Source organism: Gymnogyps californianus, chromosome 5 (assembly GCF_018139145.2).
Source record: "Gymnogyps californianus isolate 813 chromosome 5, ASM1813914v2, whole genome shotgun sequence".
NCBI classification, from domain to species: Eukaryota; Metazoa; Chordata; class Aves; order Accipitriformes; family Cathartidae; genus Gymnogyps; species Gymnogyps californianus.
This window is the reverse complement of record NC_059475.1, coordinates 25342509-25360632: the sequence shown is the minus strand read 5'-3', so window position 1 is coordinate 25360632 and position 18124 is coordinate 25342509. Positions and strand designations below refer to the sequence as shown.

Below are 18124 nucleotides of genomic sequence, written 5' to 3'. Positions count from 1 at the left end.
GCATAAACCTGTCTCCTAGGAATTTGCCTAATTGCATTTTGAGCGGGCTAGTCCTTTTGGCATCCACAACAACCTTTGACAGTGAATTGTGTGACTCTGTTATTCATTGCACAAGAAAAGTATTTCCTTGTGTTTGTCCTAAACCTGCTGTCCAATAACTCATACACTGCTCCAGCTCTTGTATTGTCAGAAATAATTAAGAAGGTCCTCATTGATCTTCACAAACTATTCATGAATTCCTGCATATCTCTCCTATCTTCGGTTTTTTTTCCAAACCAAAAGGTCCTACTCTATTAAATTTCTGTTCAACAGCAGGAAATACAGATACCTTTTTTGAAATTTTTTGTTGAAATAACTAGACCTAAACAGAACATTCAAGATACCAGAGCACTGTCATTTTAGACAGTTGCCAGATAAGGATTTTTGTTTTGCTCTTGATTTCTTTCCTAGTCATTGACAACATTCTTATCACTTAACCGTTGCTGAGTAGCAAGTTGACTTACGACTATCTCCAATGACTCCAGCATCTCTTTCACCATCAATAATTGCTGCTTTAGAGTCCTTCGTATTGAATATATAGTCAAGTATACATAGTTTACAGTGTTGCAGGGAATAGACTTAGCTTTTCTGATATTGCCTTATCCCCCTTGAGTGTTCACTTTAGTCTCCGTTCAGCCAGAGGGCCAAAGACTTTCTAGTGAGCTTCCTTCTTCCAATGTGTTTGCACAAGTTTATAGCAGAAGCTTCTAGCCTTTTACAAGCCATTCTTCAAAATCTTTTTTTAAGCATGTCTTATTATGATTTCACATTTAACATCCCAGTATTTATGATCCTTTCTGTTTTCCCCCTTTGGACATGACTTATGCTTTTTGCAGGATATCTTTTTACTTCTAATAATATTCTTTAATCTACTATTTAACTATGCTAGCTATTTTTATTCTTTTTGAAAAGTCTTTCTGGTAGTTAAATTTATCATGGACTCCTAATATCCAGAGCCTAGATATCTGCAAGCCTTTTCTACTCTTTTGACTTCTTTTCATTTTCATCCTTGAAGCTAAGACTTTACTGTAGAGGATGGGGGGAGGAAGTTTCACCCTACATGAAAACTGTGAGCTATGAAATTTGAATGCTTGATTACCTCTATTGCAAAGTGCCTCCTCATTGCATCTGTATACTCCCTGAGCTAAGTCAAGAGCTCCCCAAGGCTTGTAGGTGCTCAGACTTGTTGCTCTAGGAAGCACTGCTTATAGTACCAAAATGTAGCATCACCATCATGCCCTTTTGTAATATTTACCCGGTCTGTACGAGGTTAGGTGAAATTTCTTGTTATTGCTTTATTGGCTACCTTTGTACACTGTCTTTCCATCAGAATAGCTCATCCATTGCAGCATCCCCTCCAGGCGCTCAGTTTTGCCACCCTAGTCATACACTAATCCTATGGAGGCATGACATCTCTGCCTGTAAGGACTCTGTGGTACTTGCTGGCACTGTTTACTTAGCTATGTTGTTTAGCTCAGATTTTCTTTCACATAAAGCATCGCTCCTCTCCTGGTTGACCTACTCAGCCATCACGTTCTTTGATGTCCTACTGGTCAGCTCCTTTCCACTAAGCTCCTGAAGTAACCACATTTCAGCTCAGACATGATGCCACCTTCTTCTCTCGGATGCTCACATGAAGCCCTCCTTCCTCCCTGATGCAGACTCACATTCATGCTGACAAAATAAGCCCTTTTCTAATGTAGAAACACCATGAGATCCCTGCATAGCAGAAGGAGGAGAGTCACCAGGCTCAGGTCGCCAATCAAAGGGATGGGACACCTGAGAAGGCCACATGCAAGCCTGGTAATGTGTAAATACCATTCATCAGCTTTCTCAGCCTGAAATCCTAGCACAGTTCGCCAGCAAGTGGCAGGACACTTTTTTCTCCCCAGTTCCCCAAAGTATCTGCTGAGCAGCAGAAAGTGTGTGTGTCCCCCCAAAGGGCAGGCGCCTCTGGTCAGCCAAGGGCTGCACACAGCCTCTGACGGGTTGCATGGGGAGTCTGGACCGGAGGGGCTTGGGATCTGTGTGGGGCTCTCCAGCAAATCAAAGCCTCCTTCTTCGGCACAGGTGATCTCACCACGCAGCTCTGAGTTTTATAAACCATGACATCACATTGCTGGGCATTTGTCCTCTGAATAAATCCAAGTCCTCACCATTCACCAACCAAATGCATCTCCCGTGGCTGCAAAGCAACAGACCTCCATCTGCAGGGATTAATGAACCAAGCCTCATCAATCCCCAGCTCTCCTACAGTGAAACTGAGGTTCAGAGAGAAGCAGCTTGCTCAGGGCCATGCAGTGCACCAACAGGAGGATCGGGAACAGCACTCTCTCCCCTAACTCTCCATCTCTCCCTGTGAGCACGAGACCATTTTCTGTCCCCGAACAAGCAGTAAACCCCTGGAGCCCCAACTGCCAGCACCCCTGCTCTTAGCCCTGGAGCACCTTCGCATCTAAAGCTAAGCAGAAATCTCAGTGATCCTGCCACCTCCCCTGATTTGCCTGCTTGCTTGCTTCATCTGTATGGTAAAAATACATGGGGACACTTTATCCAGGAGTAAACACACACACAGACACAGTCATAAAATTAATAACTAAACTCCTAAAGCTAGTGGATTGGTTATTTTGGGTTGATTTTCTGGGAAAAGGAGGAGTCGGTTGATAACTCTCACATTTATTTTGGGAAACAAACAGAAATGTCACATAAAAATGTCAATGTGCTTCAGAACTAGAAAAAGCAGGCAAAACTTCATTTCATTTCCTTGGATCCCAAGGGTGCCTAAACTCAGGGGTGCTACTAATGGAAGTTGATTAAAAACAGGCTCTCTTGTTTGCCTTCTTAGGCAGGCGGGCCACATCCAATTTCGCTCTGAGATTGGGTATTTTTGTCTTCTTTCTTTCTTTCTTTCCTTCTTTCCTTCCTGCCTCTCCCCTCTCCCCACACCATTTGGTTCTGCTCCAGCAGCTCCATTCCCAAACAACTCTGCTTTAGCTGCCTCTCTGCAAAGCGACAGCGCTGTGTTCTTCCAGGTTTCAGCACTTCTGCATCTTTCCACCCCTTCAAAACCCGACCATCCAGCCTGCCTCCAAAGCACAGGGTACCTCAGAGCTGTGCAGATCACCATGATACCACATCCGTGCCTCTGTGAAACCCCCCTGCATGCACTCCCAGCTGATAAATGCCAGCCACATACGGTTGAAATGCATCCAACTCAGCTTAACAGCAAATGTTGAACAGTAAGCATGAGCGATAACCTATGTTTCCAATGCTGCTTTCCTTCTGTTTGCTTTTACATATGGAACAGTGAAAAAACCATGTTACCGCGCTGAACTTCCCCTGAAAGATTCAAGTCAGCAGAGTGTGGGCTGCCTCAGACATTAGAGGTTGTTGTGAAAAGAGACTGAAATGGATCTTTAACAATCACGGTCAGGACCTCCAAATACTTCTCAAAGGGAAAACACTGACTTGCCAGAACCCAAGATTAAAAGTAACAAGCACATAAACATCCTTCACATGGTTTTGTATTAGCCAAGAGCCATTTCACAAGTGAGCTGTGTTCTCTCCCTCCCTCTCTCCCTTCTTGCCAGTCCCCTTCCCTCCTGCCCAAGAAAGGTCATTTTCTTCACAGGGAAGGAAAAAAAAAAAAAAAAATCTTCCACAACAACAGGGTTTTAAATCAAGCCAAGGAAGAAAACTTCCCTTTCACCAGCTCCTAATAAATAACTTCAACCTCTTCAATGCAAATATTTCCAAACAAAGAATCTCTGTTCAAGACAGAGTCGTAAATTATCATGGTAGATCTTGTTTTGTTTGAAATTGGACCCAGGCAAACCTCAGTTTAGTTTCAAAGAAAGTCTTCTGCAGTCTCATATCAGTATGGACTCACAGAGAAGCCGAAGGAAAGCCCCCTCCCCTCCTGCTCCAGCTCCCCCAGCCTCTCCCCATCGCTGCCGCCAGCTCCCGCTCCATCTGGAAGGAGGGAACAGATGTCCCAGCCAGGCGGGCACACATCATCCACACTGCTTCCAAAGCACAAGGATGGTTAAACTTGTGTAAGGTTGTGTGAAGCCCCAGAGTATCCTGGGCATGACGGAGCAGGGGAGCAATGGCTTGGACGTTTCAAGCCAGTCCAGAAATGTGCTCAGCAACATCAGCAAACAGCATGAATGCTCAAGGAGCAAATCCAGATCAACTCCAGAGTACAGCTGGACCAAAACCAGTCTGACAACAGTGCAGCCAAAATCAGGATCTGACCCTATGCTATTTATAACATACCATGACATTTGCTAACACGGTAGTCATAAGTGCATAATTACCAAGTTCACACATTTAATAGCCTTAAAGCTGATGCTCTGGCACAAGAAACGGTTACATGACTCTGACACCACAGTTATTGGTTATGCAGGAAGCATTTCCTTCTCCCCTGGTACCAGTTAAACTAATTGCACTGTCAATTAAATATCTGGGGGTGCTTTGCTCTACAGTCAAGAGCTGGGCTGCTCTGTTAGCAGCACTCACTCTAGACTAGACAGACCAGGCACAGGGACACACACGCACGTACGTGTGATGAGATGCTGTTTGGGAATTAATTCATCCCCACAATTAATTAATTCCCCCAAGTTCAGCCATCTGACTTCAGGTGGCTGCTCAAGTAGAAGTGAAAGACCATGTACTACTTCTTGATAAAGCCTGCAGTGTTGAGCTGGCAACCTCCCCGTACTGTGCAATGGCCTCCTACTTCAGGAGAAGGTGAGCTCCCCTTGCTTGTGTTATTACTGGGCACCTGATTACTTTCTGCTTGGGATGTAATCTTGCATCTTTACAGCTTAAAAAATACCCCTCAAGTTAGGAGCCAGGCTTGCTGAAGCACTGTGCACAGCTTGCACGCTCTATTTAAGATGGCTGTGAGAAGCTAAACCGCAAATCCAGGGCACCAGTGCATCACTGCACAGGCAGCCTGAGCTCTGCTCAGGGATTTTAGGCTATCTGCACCTCCCCAAGGTTTTTTTACCCCACAGAAATGCAAGCCCCATGTACAAAAGACAGCTCAGGCTGAGCCATGCCATGGGAGCTGAGTGAGGTTCAAACAAGGCTAGATGCAGCCTGGAGAATCGTGCTGATCTCTCTGGTGGTGGCTTCAAAAGCCCACACCTAAGACCGGGGGCCACGGAGGCTGAGGTCCATGTACGCTGCTGGGGAGCTACAACCCCACGGAGGGCAGCCAGCAAACCGCCGGCACTGCTAACATTTGAAAAACCACAGCAACCAGATTTTCTAGAGCTCGCCCGTCAGCCCCTGTTACATGGCAATTTGTTCGCTGTCAGCCTGACAATTAAATAGATGCCTCGGTTTGTGTTTTGTCCCACGGCTCCACTGTTACTTTGGAGGTTAGATAACGACAGTCATGTGGTGTTTCTTACCCAGGGCAGTGTCCCGCAGTCTGTCCACTGCGCTCCTGCAGGATCAGACCCACAGCACTGGTAAGGGTCAGGAGACACGTCATCATTAACCAGCTCCTAATGCAAACGCATTCTCAGGATCCCAGCACAGAAACCTGCAGGAATTACAAGCACCTTCTCCTATTTGCTCCTGATAACAGCTCCACTCTGAAGTGTCCCCAGTGAGTCACTGGAAACCCAGAGATGAGAGAAGTCATCCAACAGCAGAAATGGTGCACACACAGCTAGGAGAGAAGACTGTCCTCAGCCCCTTGGCGTGGACACTAAATTGCAACCAGAAATCCTCCATGAATTACTGAGTCAAATTTAACTAAAATGTTTTGGAAAAAAAGCAGAAAAAGCTTGTCCATAAGATGCACAGAGAGGATTTTTTTTCCTGATGCCAGGAGAGCAATGATACTGCACCATTCAGATCCCCTCTGCGCTTCTCAGGCCAATGTAAGGCGCAGAGGTACAGATCCACCACACCAGCACGAGTAGCTTTACACTAACGCAGCATTTCAACACGAGCACAGGGGAAAAATGCTGACGAGCTTGAAGGGGACTGGACACAAAACAGGAAGAGAATAAAAGAATTGCTTTCAAGTTCAAGCTTTTACTCACCCCACCGGGCGCTCCTCTCACCGCAGAGGACAGGATGATTTACACATGAAGCGATATGAGAATAAAATGCATGTCCCGTTAAAGACAAACTCTGCTGTGCAATTTCCTGTGATTTGGAGAAACAGGCCTGAAGGCACCCCTGGGGTGCTCAGTCTCCCCTCCGTCCTGAGACCCGTCCTGCTGCACTGTAAGCGTTTGTCTCCCAGCTCCTTCCTGTGCAGACGTAGAATGCTCGTGCCTACTCACTGCCATGCTGAGCATCACCGTAAGTGGCATCTGCTGGATGCTTTTAAGCTGTGAATTGCTGAAGGGAACCCACATCTCAAGCCTGGGTAGCGGGTGACAGACTCAAAACCCTTTGATATAGTCATTACCCTCAGTAAAGTGAATTTAATAGGTCTTCCTGCAATCCTTACAGGACAGATATCCATGCTGCTAAAAACCATTGCAAAAGAAACCTTCAAAATTAGCAGCACAGGAAGACTGGAAGGGAGGCTTATTTTTCCAGCTGCATTCAGGAGGGCCTCTCCAGGACAGAGCTAAAACATCCTGGCTTTTCACCCTTTTGCCTCAATCGTAACTGTTTGGAAGATAAACTCTAGCCTATCTTTAGCACTGGCATCTCCCATGTTATTCACTTTGAGATGGAGCAGAAAAATGTTAACAAAGAACAGTTGAAGAGAAACTTATTTATTCAGCCTAACCACTGGAATATGGCTTTTTCTCAAATATTATGCTACAACAGATTCTCAAACCCTCTTTGTCCTGTGTTAACATCCACATTTGTCTTTTGAAACAGAAAAGGGAACATGGCTATTTCCCCCTTCCAGGAAGCGAGTACCCGATGCTCTGCTGCGTGCGGCTGGCACAGCACAGCCTCCTGTGCCTCCTGCGTGGTGGCAGCATAGCTGCATGCTAAAAGAGGGATGGGAAGGGCGACAGTAAATGGCCTGCTATTAATCCCAGCTGCTAAACAGAAACGATGAGCGAGGAAGAGGAGCGTGCACTCACAGCCTCTTGAAGCTACCACACACTTTGTGTATCATGGGGATTTGTACCAGAGCTGAAAGCAAAGCAAGACTGAAAAGTAGTCTGAAACCTGCAGTATAGGGAGGATGCTATACAACCTCTGGAAATCTTATGGAACTCATTAGCCCGCTGTGTACATTATGCAACATTTAGGCACATGGCTACAGAGTTCCCATAAACCCTTTCACAAACCCAAAACTCCCAGAATTGTAACAGCATTAGGAATTTGTTGAGGAAAATTAGCCCAGCTGCTGATAACTGATTATTTCTTACCGAATCCGGTTTGTCTGGCTGAAAGCTGTTCTGGAGGTCAAGTTGCTTTGCTTTGTACGTAGATGTTGTGTACGCATGTACTGCATCTGCACAGAAAGCAGCCATCAGGGTCTAACAGCAAAGGGAGACAAGCTGTTTCACAGACTGCATGCAGTGGGACAGGTGGGGTGGTTTAAATGCTTTTTTTACAAGGAGGTCGGGTCAGAGCCCAGACCTATTTCCTTACCTGCTGAATTGCATGCACAACCCTCCCCTGGTGCTGGAGGTCAGCTGGCTCTCCTACTGCAAGGGAGTTTTAAAAACTCTTCCTGTACTTAGGAAAGTTGGCGAAGGACCTGTCCAAAAACAAGGCCCCCCCCCCCCCCCGATTTTCCTCAGCTTTGAGCTAGAGAGAGACAGGCTTCAGTTGTGCCTGGAGCCAGAAGCCACCATGGCGCTCCTCATGCAGGTCATCTGCTCTGCTTCAGTGCCCAGAGGGTCCAAGCCTGTGGTTGCCAGCCCTAACTAGGCACCCTGTTCTCCATCTGCATCATGTTCATCTTTTTCCACTGCCCCAGCATTCACCTCCCCCGATAACCTCACAGCATGCTGTTTATCCCTATTTATCAGTATGATTGCACTTCAAACCAGGACATAAGAAAAGCTGTAACTCCCCAGAAAAATCTTACCACAGAAATGTTAGTTAAAGGCTGCAGCTCACTATCGGCTAATACCTAATAACTGGGAAGTTTCAACTGCTGGAGGCTTGCCTTGAAGGAAGATGCTCCCATGGGATTACACTATTAGCACAGGAATATTTAAAGAGAATGGAGAAAATACGGGGAGAAGATTCCTAGTCCAGGAATTTGCTTTTCATTCTGTGGAGAGCTTCAGATGCTCCTCGGCACATACACCGTAGACAGAGAAAATCTTACAAAATCTTACATGCGCCTGCACACGCACACGCAGAAGCCCCACGTAACTTCACTCCTATACCACAGCAAAATACCCTTGCTTTTCAACTCCAAGAAAAGCATGTCCACATAGTACCACTTGCTCTAGTAAATAAAACTGCATTATATCCAATTACCAAACACGTCTGCAGCACTAAACAATTTACGGGTCAAAAGGGGTAGAAGAGACAAAAACAACTTGGATGAGAACAGAAAGTATATATGCATTTTTACGAATGCACGAGGCTCGCCCAGTTGCATTAAGGTTCTCAGACACAGCCAGTTATAAACACTCCTTAAACTCCAGGTTAACACAAAGATCTCAAAGAAGCAAATAAAGTTGTCCAAAATGAGTCTAACCTGGCTCTTGTCTCATTAGCTTGTACCTGACAGTACAGACTGCAAAACCTCTCTGAGCAGCATCCCCAAGGAAAGCATTACTGCTTCTGCGCTAGCTACCAACAGCCTTTAAACCCTTTTAGCCCTCAAAGGGGTCAAGGAAGCTGAAAGAGGACAGTTAGGTCCCTGAAATAAGGACAGTCCGGTATGTACTGTGCAAATATATCAGATTTTATTACTCTTTTATGGAAATAATAACAGACATTCAGGTAGAAACATATTAAATTAATGCAGTCAACAGTTTAAATGCAAAAATAAATATAAAGTCCAGCAGCTCAATGCATCTAAAACAGCTCATTTCTTCTAACGAATAGAAAAGATTTTTTTTTTTGTCTTTTAAACGGAGTTTCATACAATCAAATAGAAACGAAGGTACAAGCGCTTTCTTAGAAAACATCCCGACCCGGTTACCCGCCCCGGGCGCTCCTGGGCCGGCGGCGGGGCGGCTCCCTGTAGCCCAGTCCGTGCCGCCGCTGTCGCCGGGCGCGCTCCCGCCGGGCCGGGTCCCGCCGAGCCGAGCCGAGCCGGGTCGCGCCGAGCCGAGCCGGGCCCCGCCGAGCCGAGCCGGGCCGGTCCCCGCCGAGCCGAGCCGGGCCGGGCCGGGCCGGTCCCCGCCGCCCTCAGAGGGCCGAGTCCGAGTCGCTGGAGTCGAGGCTGTTGCGGAGACGGCAGCTGCCGAGGCGGTCCCGCTGGAGGCTGAGGTTCTGGGTGCTCCGCCGCAGGCACTCCAGCGACTGCAGGAAGGACTTCTTGGCCTTCTCCTCCTCCATGGGGGAGACTCCCTCCTCCTCCACCTCCTGGATCTCGTCGAAAGTCACCGGCTGCGTCTTGAAGCGCGACTGCCGCGGCCGCCGCAGCTTGCCCTTGGGGGCCTTGGCGGGGCGGGCGGGCGGCGGGAACTCCTCGGCCACGCAGACGAAGTGGGGCATCACCGCCTGGTAGCTGGAGCAGATGCCCATCAGCTCGGCCGGCTTCGCGGCCATCCTGCCGCCCGCGGGAGCGCCCGCCGCGGGGGCCGGGGCCGGCGGAGCGGGGCGCGCTGCTTCGGCCGTGCCGGGCGCCGAGGCTCCGGCGGGCAGCCGCGGCCGGGCAGGGACGGACCCCGCGGAGCGGAGCGGGGCGGCGCGGCGCGGTACCGCCCGGAGAAGCGCGGTACGGTGCGGAGCGGCGCTGTCCGGAGAGGTGCGGTACGGAGCGGTGCCGTGCAGTACGGAGCGGTGCGGAGCCCGGTACGGAGAGGCGCGGTACCGTGCGGAGCGCGGTGCCTGCCCCCTGCCTCACCGGAGCCGCGCTGCTGCCGGCGGCGCCTCGGCGCCGTTATATATCCCGGCGCTGCCCCCGCGGGAGCATGCTCAGACGGCAGCGGAGCCCACTTGCAGCCTGCCGGGCGCTTCCCTTCCGCCTGACGTCTCCCCGGCACCGCTGTCACCGCGCCGCCGCCCCCGGCCCCCGCCCGCCGCCTCCCCTCGGGGAGGGGGGGCAGGGCCCGGGACGGAGGAGCCGCCGGGCGAGCCTCGCCGCTGCCCCTGCGGAGGCTTCGCGCTCGGTCCCGTCGCCCCTTCCCGGCCCCTCTCCCCGTCCGACTGCCGGCCCCGAGGCTCCGCTCACCCGTCTCCTCTCCCCCGGGCACCGCCGCCGCAGAGGCCGTCTCCCCCGGTCCCCTCTCGTCGCCTGCCCCGCAGCGCCCAGTGGAGCGTCAGGCGGGTTACCGAGGCCTCGCTACATCCCGGAGAGCCACAGCGGTAGTTCAGCTTTCTGCATCTCACCTCGCAGCTTTTTCTATCAATACCACGATTTCTATGGCTGTAAAAGAATACTAACAGACTTGTCGCCTCAGCTTTCAGCGGGGATCGCTACCGTCAGAGTAACATACACATGGTTAAAGGAAACCCCGAGGCAAGCCCAAATCCGAATACCCTAAATGCTACAATGAACCAGACTTAAACTACAGGGATCACACGGGATGGTCCCAGACAAGAAACCATCAACAACAGAGGGTTAAGCAGGACTCAAGACACTGGGATCTCGTCCCCAATTCTGTCACCTCTAATGTAGTTTAAACACCTGCTTCAGTGTGACTCCATTTTTTTCCTTTTAGAAGGGATCCTAAAATTTTCCATTCCCTTGTGGGCTCTGTAATACTTCTTTGATATGATGCAGAATCGGATCCTCAGACAAAAAACGGCATACAACTGAGCTGAAACAAAAGCTTGCAAATTAGTGACGGCTGGGACCATGCTTTAAAGCTGTGCGTGCCAAGGAGTCTCAGTGATGGAAAAACCCAACAGCGTAAGAAAAACATACGATAGGAATAGGAAAGGAGCTAGAAGGAAGCTGAGTAGAAAAGCATGAGGGAGGAAGAGCCTGAAATGGTTAGTCTGTCCCCTCTTCAGGGCTAATGTTAGACTATTCCCATAAAGACATTCTCCAGTATAGCTTCACCCACTCAAGGATATTTTTGAAGCTTGGTTAGGAACCGGGAAGGAAGCAGAGGCTTAGCAACGGCATTGGGAATCCTGGTCTGTGCTGGCGAGGGGACAGGGACAGCGCGCTCAGGGCCCCGACGTTTGCTGAGCAGTCAGTACCCCCGTGCTCGGTGTGCACACGTGGCACAGCAGTGCAGTGTAGAGGTACCCGGGGCACCTCCAGCACCAGCCGGTAAATTAGCCCACAGAGAGATCTGCGCTTATCCCAGCAGCCCTGGGTCCTGTGCCCAAGCTAGCACATGTGCAGCTAGCTTGAGTTTATTGCATTTTGCCATAAAACATGTTCTTTGTGCGGAGGTAGACAAGTGCTCTGAAAAAACCCAGAAGCTTACATACAGCACACACGTCCTGTGCCATAGTCCAGCACACAAAAAGGGACTTGTTTTTGCGAGTTCACCATCAGAAAGTCTCAGCTTTGTCCTTGGGTAAAACTTCAGACTGGTCCCTCCTCCTTTCAAAATGCCTTAGCTGTGGCAATGTTTCAGGACCTGCACTGGAAACAAACCATTTTAATTACAACCCTGTCTCAAACAGGATAAAACAAAACAAGAATACAGCTTTGGGGGAGAGGGGACCAGAGGCACTCGCTAGCGTGTTTCCAGAAGGCTGGCTGCTTTGCCTCTTGCCAACGTAAAAGAAACATTAAGAGCCTTGGCTTTATGAAGCACCTGGCTGCAATCTTTCGGCTCCTTGGCTCCCCAAGGCAGCTTTAGGGCCAGGTTCGGTTTGAAGCCTCTTTATTGGGAGATACAATTAGCTTAATAAGGGAACAATTTTCTGTTTGGTCAAATTGAATCATTCCAGCTTGGAGAAGGCTGTGTTTTCTACTGTTGATTTTAATGGCTAAATTTAGCCCATACAGCCCTTACTGCAGTACAACAACTTTCTCTCCAAGAGCCCCATTTACAACAGTTCTTATTCCTGACAATTTGATTCTGCAGCACGGTGAGGGCCGAACTGTGTTTCCTCAGCACAGCCCTCCAAGAAGACAAGCCTGCAGAACAGTTTGGAGGACTCCTGGGGCTGAGCTTGTCTATCCTGCAGAAACAAGCTGTGGGATGACATAGGAGCTTTGTTCTGGCAGTGGAGAAAAGCATCTCACATTCATATGAAGCAAGGTAAATTTAATCTGCTCTAGCATAAGAGGATCCAAGGTTCTGCTGAAAAAAGGCCAGTTGACTTGATATCTGAAATTTAACACATGCATCCCCAGTCCAAGCTGCCCGTCTGGTTCCATACAGAAAGTTCAGTATGAGGTTTCACTTCAGGTACAGCGAACATTTAATTCCCTCACAATTCTGATTACAAAATGCTCTGGGAAATTTCAGTGCTGAGTTGGAGCAACATCACCATGGTAATAACCAGGAGGCCTTAAGATTTTATTTGAGACAATTCAGAAAAAATATCCTGTGACATAATCCCCCAAGTTAGGTCTGCAATGCGCTAATGTAAAAACTATATTTACTCCAGTGGTTTAAATCATGACTTTAATCTCGGTTGCTCCCAGTATTGAAATGTGACCTCATGGTATAGATTACAGAAACTCTCTGCCACGTGGATCATCAGAGTGGATTTCTTTCCTGCATAGTGCAGGGCTGAAGTCATGTTGTATGCCAGGGCGCTGCACAGGGGCTGGAGGGAACCTCTACCCGGGGCTGGGAGTGTTTCAAATGCTGCATGTTTTACATAAAATACCCACTCGACAGCTGTGGGGCCTTGGGAAGTTAAAATGCCAGTTTCATAGGAGGAGAAACGACTAATGCTGCTGAAACAGCACCATGGAAATTAGTTTGTCATCAGGTCAATTGTTTAACAATGTGATTATAGAAAATACACACATAGCCTATTAATTATTAGTCCTCTTGCTGGCTATCAGATTGAATGCCACAGAAGGGAAAGGAAAGAGTAAGAAGAGGAGGGAGAGAGAGATATCCACATCTTCCTGTAGAAAAAGAAAATTTTGAAAGGCCAGGGCTTCCACAGAAACCACCTGCAGTTAGGCAATCCTAGTGCAGATACCCTGGACACCAGGGTTCGTGCCCCAAAACAGAGCGGTGCGGTGCGGTAACCCTGTCGTTGGTCGTCGGAGTTGACAGGGCCTCGCTCGTGAGCCAGCAGGATAAGCTGCTTCCCAGCAGGATGCCTTGACCCATCCCCAGCAGGTGGGTTTCAAATCTCCTCTCAAAACATACTCAAGAATAAAACCTGTCTCCTGCTGTCCTGCCAAGCGGCATTTCCAGTCACACTTTTGTACTGTCAGCCACCACACAGCACCTCGTCGTGCACTTCTCTACTCAGCATTCTGCTCTGTGAATTAATTTCCATGAGGAAATGGGAAGGAGTTGCAGTTCCTTCTCCACTATAGTTCGTACCCTGAACCAACCATTTTAAAAATAATAATAAAAACATTCAGCTAACTGCAACCTAACAGATACCAGCTTACAAATAGGGAAGGACAAAATAAATAAACAGGCAGTCGATACAAACTACTTCTGAACACAGAAGGTAAGTCTTCTCATCTTTTTCTCTGCATGCACACATGCACAGTTGATTTAAACTTGAAATTGTACCTTTCTGATGGGGTAACCTACGTTATTCAACAAGGCCCAACTGAAACCCACTCCGAGTCTGCTGCCTGGAAAAAAGCAAACTTGTTTCTTTCTAGCTATCATAACAAAATAGCAGCACCACCGAGTGCAGCTTAACTCAGCAGCCAAGCCTCTCTGAAGCACACGCAAATGCATTTACACCAGGGAATTGTTTGACTAATTACTTGCAAGGACTATGCACTCAAGGTTGCCATATCCCTTTTCTTATGTATTTGGTTGGATATCCTTTATCTTCCTTTCCAATGTTTCTAGCCGGGACTTCAGCAGCCTTTTAACATTTTTTCCTTTTAAAAAAAAAAATATAAATAAAAGCAAAGCCAGCCCCAGCAGCTGACTGCCTGAGGGTAACCCTACAGTAAGGATCACACGCCCGCACGCTCACAATCGGGCAGCCAACAGAGCAACACGCAGGCAGCATTTTAAATGCTTGATGTGTCCCTTGAAACATTTTCCTAAAGACAGATCCCTCACGTTCCCTGGGCCATGCCGAGGGGCATCCTACCCGGCCGCACTTGGGGGCAGCCGCGGGGAGCCCTGCAGCTGGCAGCGCAGGTGAGGAATAAGCACTTCTCCCCTCTGCAGCAGGCAGGTATCGGGAGGGATTTAGCTGCAGGATTGAAAATCTCCGTAGGTAAGAGAACATCGGGCTTGTTCTGCAGCACACCCTGACTCCAGCCTCCTGCGGGCTGGGGCTCTCCTTCACACTCCAAGCATCGCAATTTTTGGCCCCTGCAGCAGAAGAGGGAAAAGTGTTACGCAATAAGGTGTGAGGAAACTCCTCTACGGCACTTACCGTATCTTGGAGGGCAGATGCATTCAGCGAGGCACCAGTGAGTGGCACCAGCAGGCTCAGGTCCCTGCTGGGGTGTTTGCAGGCAGCTTATGAAAAATTATTTCTACAAGCCCCTTCCACGAGGAAGCTCTTGCTGATGTACCAGGGAGTTGCTAGGATGGGCAAGTTCTCCAAGGCATGCTTCAAACTGGATGTGTTCAATACATGAATTACAGGTGCTTGAAAGGATTTTTACATCTCCTCAGGCAAACTCCCACAGAAATGGTGCCACCTTGCCACTTACTGAGGTTTCAAGGTACTTCTCTAGACAAAATAACTTTTTAAGAGAAAAAGTTTGTCTCATTTTTGTATGTCTCATTTTTACATATAACTTGGCTATTTTAGCTGAAAAATTTCTTTCCAAGTCAACCTAAAGTAGTAAGTATGGGAAACTCAGCTGAGTTGTTGATTCCCAACTTTTCCTTTTTACAGATAGCTTCATCGCACAATCCTCCCTTCCTCAGCCCATCCCTGAAACCTGGTTCCTCCTCTTCCCTGTCCTCCAGCTGCAGCTCCTGCTCCCTCTTCCTCAGTCACAGCCACTAGAGTTTTAGCAAGACCCGTGTGAGCCCAGGCCCACCAGCCCAGCAATGCTTACCGGCACAGGCACGCCGTGGTGTTCACCATCGCCAATGGTGCCTCTCACTAGCTGGGAACTGACCTGGAAGAGAAGGTATTCCACTACGCAGTGTTCGCCATACAACGTCTGAGCATTATTACTTCCGTTAAGTATAACTATATAACCTATACGTGTATTTATAAAATATAAATCAATGCAATGCTGAATCATTTCAGGGGTGCGGTCACAGGCCTCGGAAACTGGAGATGTAAACCTGTCACAGATTTTTACTGCGACGTAAGTCACCAAAACCCACATTTCAGCTTCCCAGTGAGGCATGTGAGAAGAGGGCTGTTGTAACTTGGCCAAGGGCAGTCAGATCAGGCTTGGGCTGCTTTAAAATGAAGACTGTAAAGATCAAAGTCAGGTCTGATAGGAAGGATGAGTTGAAATGAGGAACCCTCAGAAGCAGAGGAGCCAGCCAAAGGCAGGAGCGTGGTGAAGGTTGACACAGGAGGGAGCAGGAGGAAAAGCGGGGCCACATGGGCTGGTCAAGAGCAGAACCAAGGCTGGAGTAACAAGAGCAAGGGACAGAGTCTGGGGCCAATGACTAGGATGGAAAACCCAGCAGGGGGCCGTACGGCACGCTGCCTACAGGGTACACAGCATTAGCTCTGTTCAAACCTCACTTCTCCCTGCCAGCCTGTGACGAGATCTAGGAGCAGGACCATCTCCTTCAAGCACAGCAGCCAGCGCTGCAAGGTGAGGATGTACCCACAGCATGACTGTAGGTCGTGACAAACACTCGTTAATACTTGTGAGGCGCTCATGATGCAACACAGTTAATACAAAGTATGTGTATTCAAAGATGCTACCCCCTCAAATATCTCACTTTCAGTCTTGCCTGACTTTTTATGAGCTGTAATAAATCCCATAAAGCTTCTGCTCACTGCCATTAGGACAAAGTACTAAAATGTTTGAATGTATTAATGCTCCTCACAGAAATACATTATTTTATTCTCTATATTGAATTGTTTTAATTGTAAAGTGATAGCTGAAGTGAGAAGTCAGTGTTTCAGTAGCACGTCACAGGATAACAGCATTTGGCTGTCATCACACCACTAAATAAATGTAGTAATAAAACTCTTTGTTTTCAAAGAGAGCTGCAAAATGTTCCCTGACGAAAACTGCTACATGAAATTTCCCTTGTTTGGCCTGACAGGTGTCAGAAGGGATGGCAGCTTTTCCCAGCACTGTTACTGACGTATCGGAACACGGTGATACCAGGATACAAGATAAAAGTGCAGTTTAGACAACTGGAGACCACTGACTGCAGAAAAGTCAGCTGTTTAAAGAATGAAACTGTACTTTTAACAAATTATGAGACTGACTGCTTTGAATATTCCTGCTGGTACAAGTTGCTGCCACTTGGAGTAAAATTAACCTCTAGCCTCCCATGGCTTTAACTGTGGAGGTATTACTATGTCTAGTTGTTACTGTGATCCTGTCAATTAAGCAGCACAGAAATTAGGGTTTCTAGTTCAATAATACCTTTTACAATTAATAAACCACACCCTCTCTCAGGTTCAAAAGCCTGAAAAAATGTTTTGCCCCACAAAATCAATTTAAAAAAAAAGTTTTGGGGAAAAAAAAAAACCTTTGCATGTGCAGGGGAGAACTTTGCACATGCACTCCCAGGAGTTTCTGTCCCTCCACGTGGTCCATGCCGAGCTGGTGGCTGGGACAGTGCTGATGGCCCCGCGTGCTGTGCTGCCTCCCAGGCAACGTGTCAGCTGCAGGAGCAGAAATGCTATCGACAAGGGAATGAGGAGGATTCCCCCGCTCCTCATTGGGGAGGCCCAGCGTAACCCATAGCTGTCTGAGCATAGGACGCTTGTCTTGGTTTCTCTTCTGTACCCAACTGCTGATTTTTGCAACAGCTGAAGAAATTGAATTATTTCTGAGACTTCTCCTGTCCTCTCTCAGACTTGGACAAAACTGACCATGAATTTCAAAACTAGCAAGGGAGGGCTGACCAGCAGACAGCACGGCCACAAAGGCTCTGGCTGCTTTGGAGGTCGGGCAAAAGGGAAACCTTTCCTATGTATGTGAGTCGAGATTAAAAATCTTAAGTTGGTGCCACAAACAGGATCTTAGCACTTCTGAAGGATTTTATCTTCCACTTTCTTCTGCAACTAAAAACACTGCAGAGCATCCAAGTATTTCAGCAGAATAGATTTCCTTTTTTCCTCTCTTTTTAAGCCTATTTGTAAGTAATCAAGAAAGAAATCAACTGTAGTCTAGAGATTAAAACAGAAGTTTCTTGACAATGAACTATCAGACTTCAAGTAACCAGATCCTGCAGACTGTTTTTCACTCAGTCTCTAAACCTTTTTGGGAACTATAGACAAAAGTTACTGCAACCACATCAGTAAATAGGTGAGTGATGCTGGTTCCAGCAACCAAAGCCCTGCCTTGCGGAGGAGATCCAGTGTGGCCCTAATGCTGACAAGCAGAAATAAAAAAAGCGTAACCCCATCCCTGTCAGATGAAAGCCCACAGCACCTAAAGCTGAGGAATGATCTTTGTAACAGCAGAAAGAAGCCTTGCTAAGATAGAGACACTTTGGGCTCTGCAAGGAAAGTGAAGCCAGGAGTTAACTGATGAGGCGACCAAAGGAAAGACTGATCAGTGCAAAATACAGGGATGTTACAGAGAAGCAGCCAATGCTCAGGCCATTTTATTCTACCTCTGGCTGCTGCAGCACCAAGATGCTGGGTCCTGCGTCCAGCCCGCAGTGCCTCACTCCATCGCTCTCCTTGCCCTGAGGCCTGGGAGGATTTCTTCATGCTGGCTTGTCAGCCGGTCCCAGGGAAGCAGTCTCTTCTCTGGCACCAGCTG

At 48.2% G+C, this 18124-nt stretch overlaps 1 protein-coding gene across 1 annotated transcript; it reads right to left on the bottom strand.

Moving 5' to 3' along the window:
* Window positions 1-8887: 8887 nt before the first annotated feature.
* C5H11orf96 (chromosome 5 C11orf96 homolog) lies at window positions 8888-10008 on the bottom strand. The gene has a single exon (XM_050897861.1). The coding sequence runs from the start codon at window positions 9718-9720 to the stop codon at window positions 9358-9360; it is 363 nt and encodes a 120-aa protein (XP_050753818.1). The 5' UTR covers window positions 9721-10008; the 3' UTR covers window positions 8888-9357.
* Between the last annotated feature and the right edge of the window lie 8116 nt (window positions 10009-18124).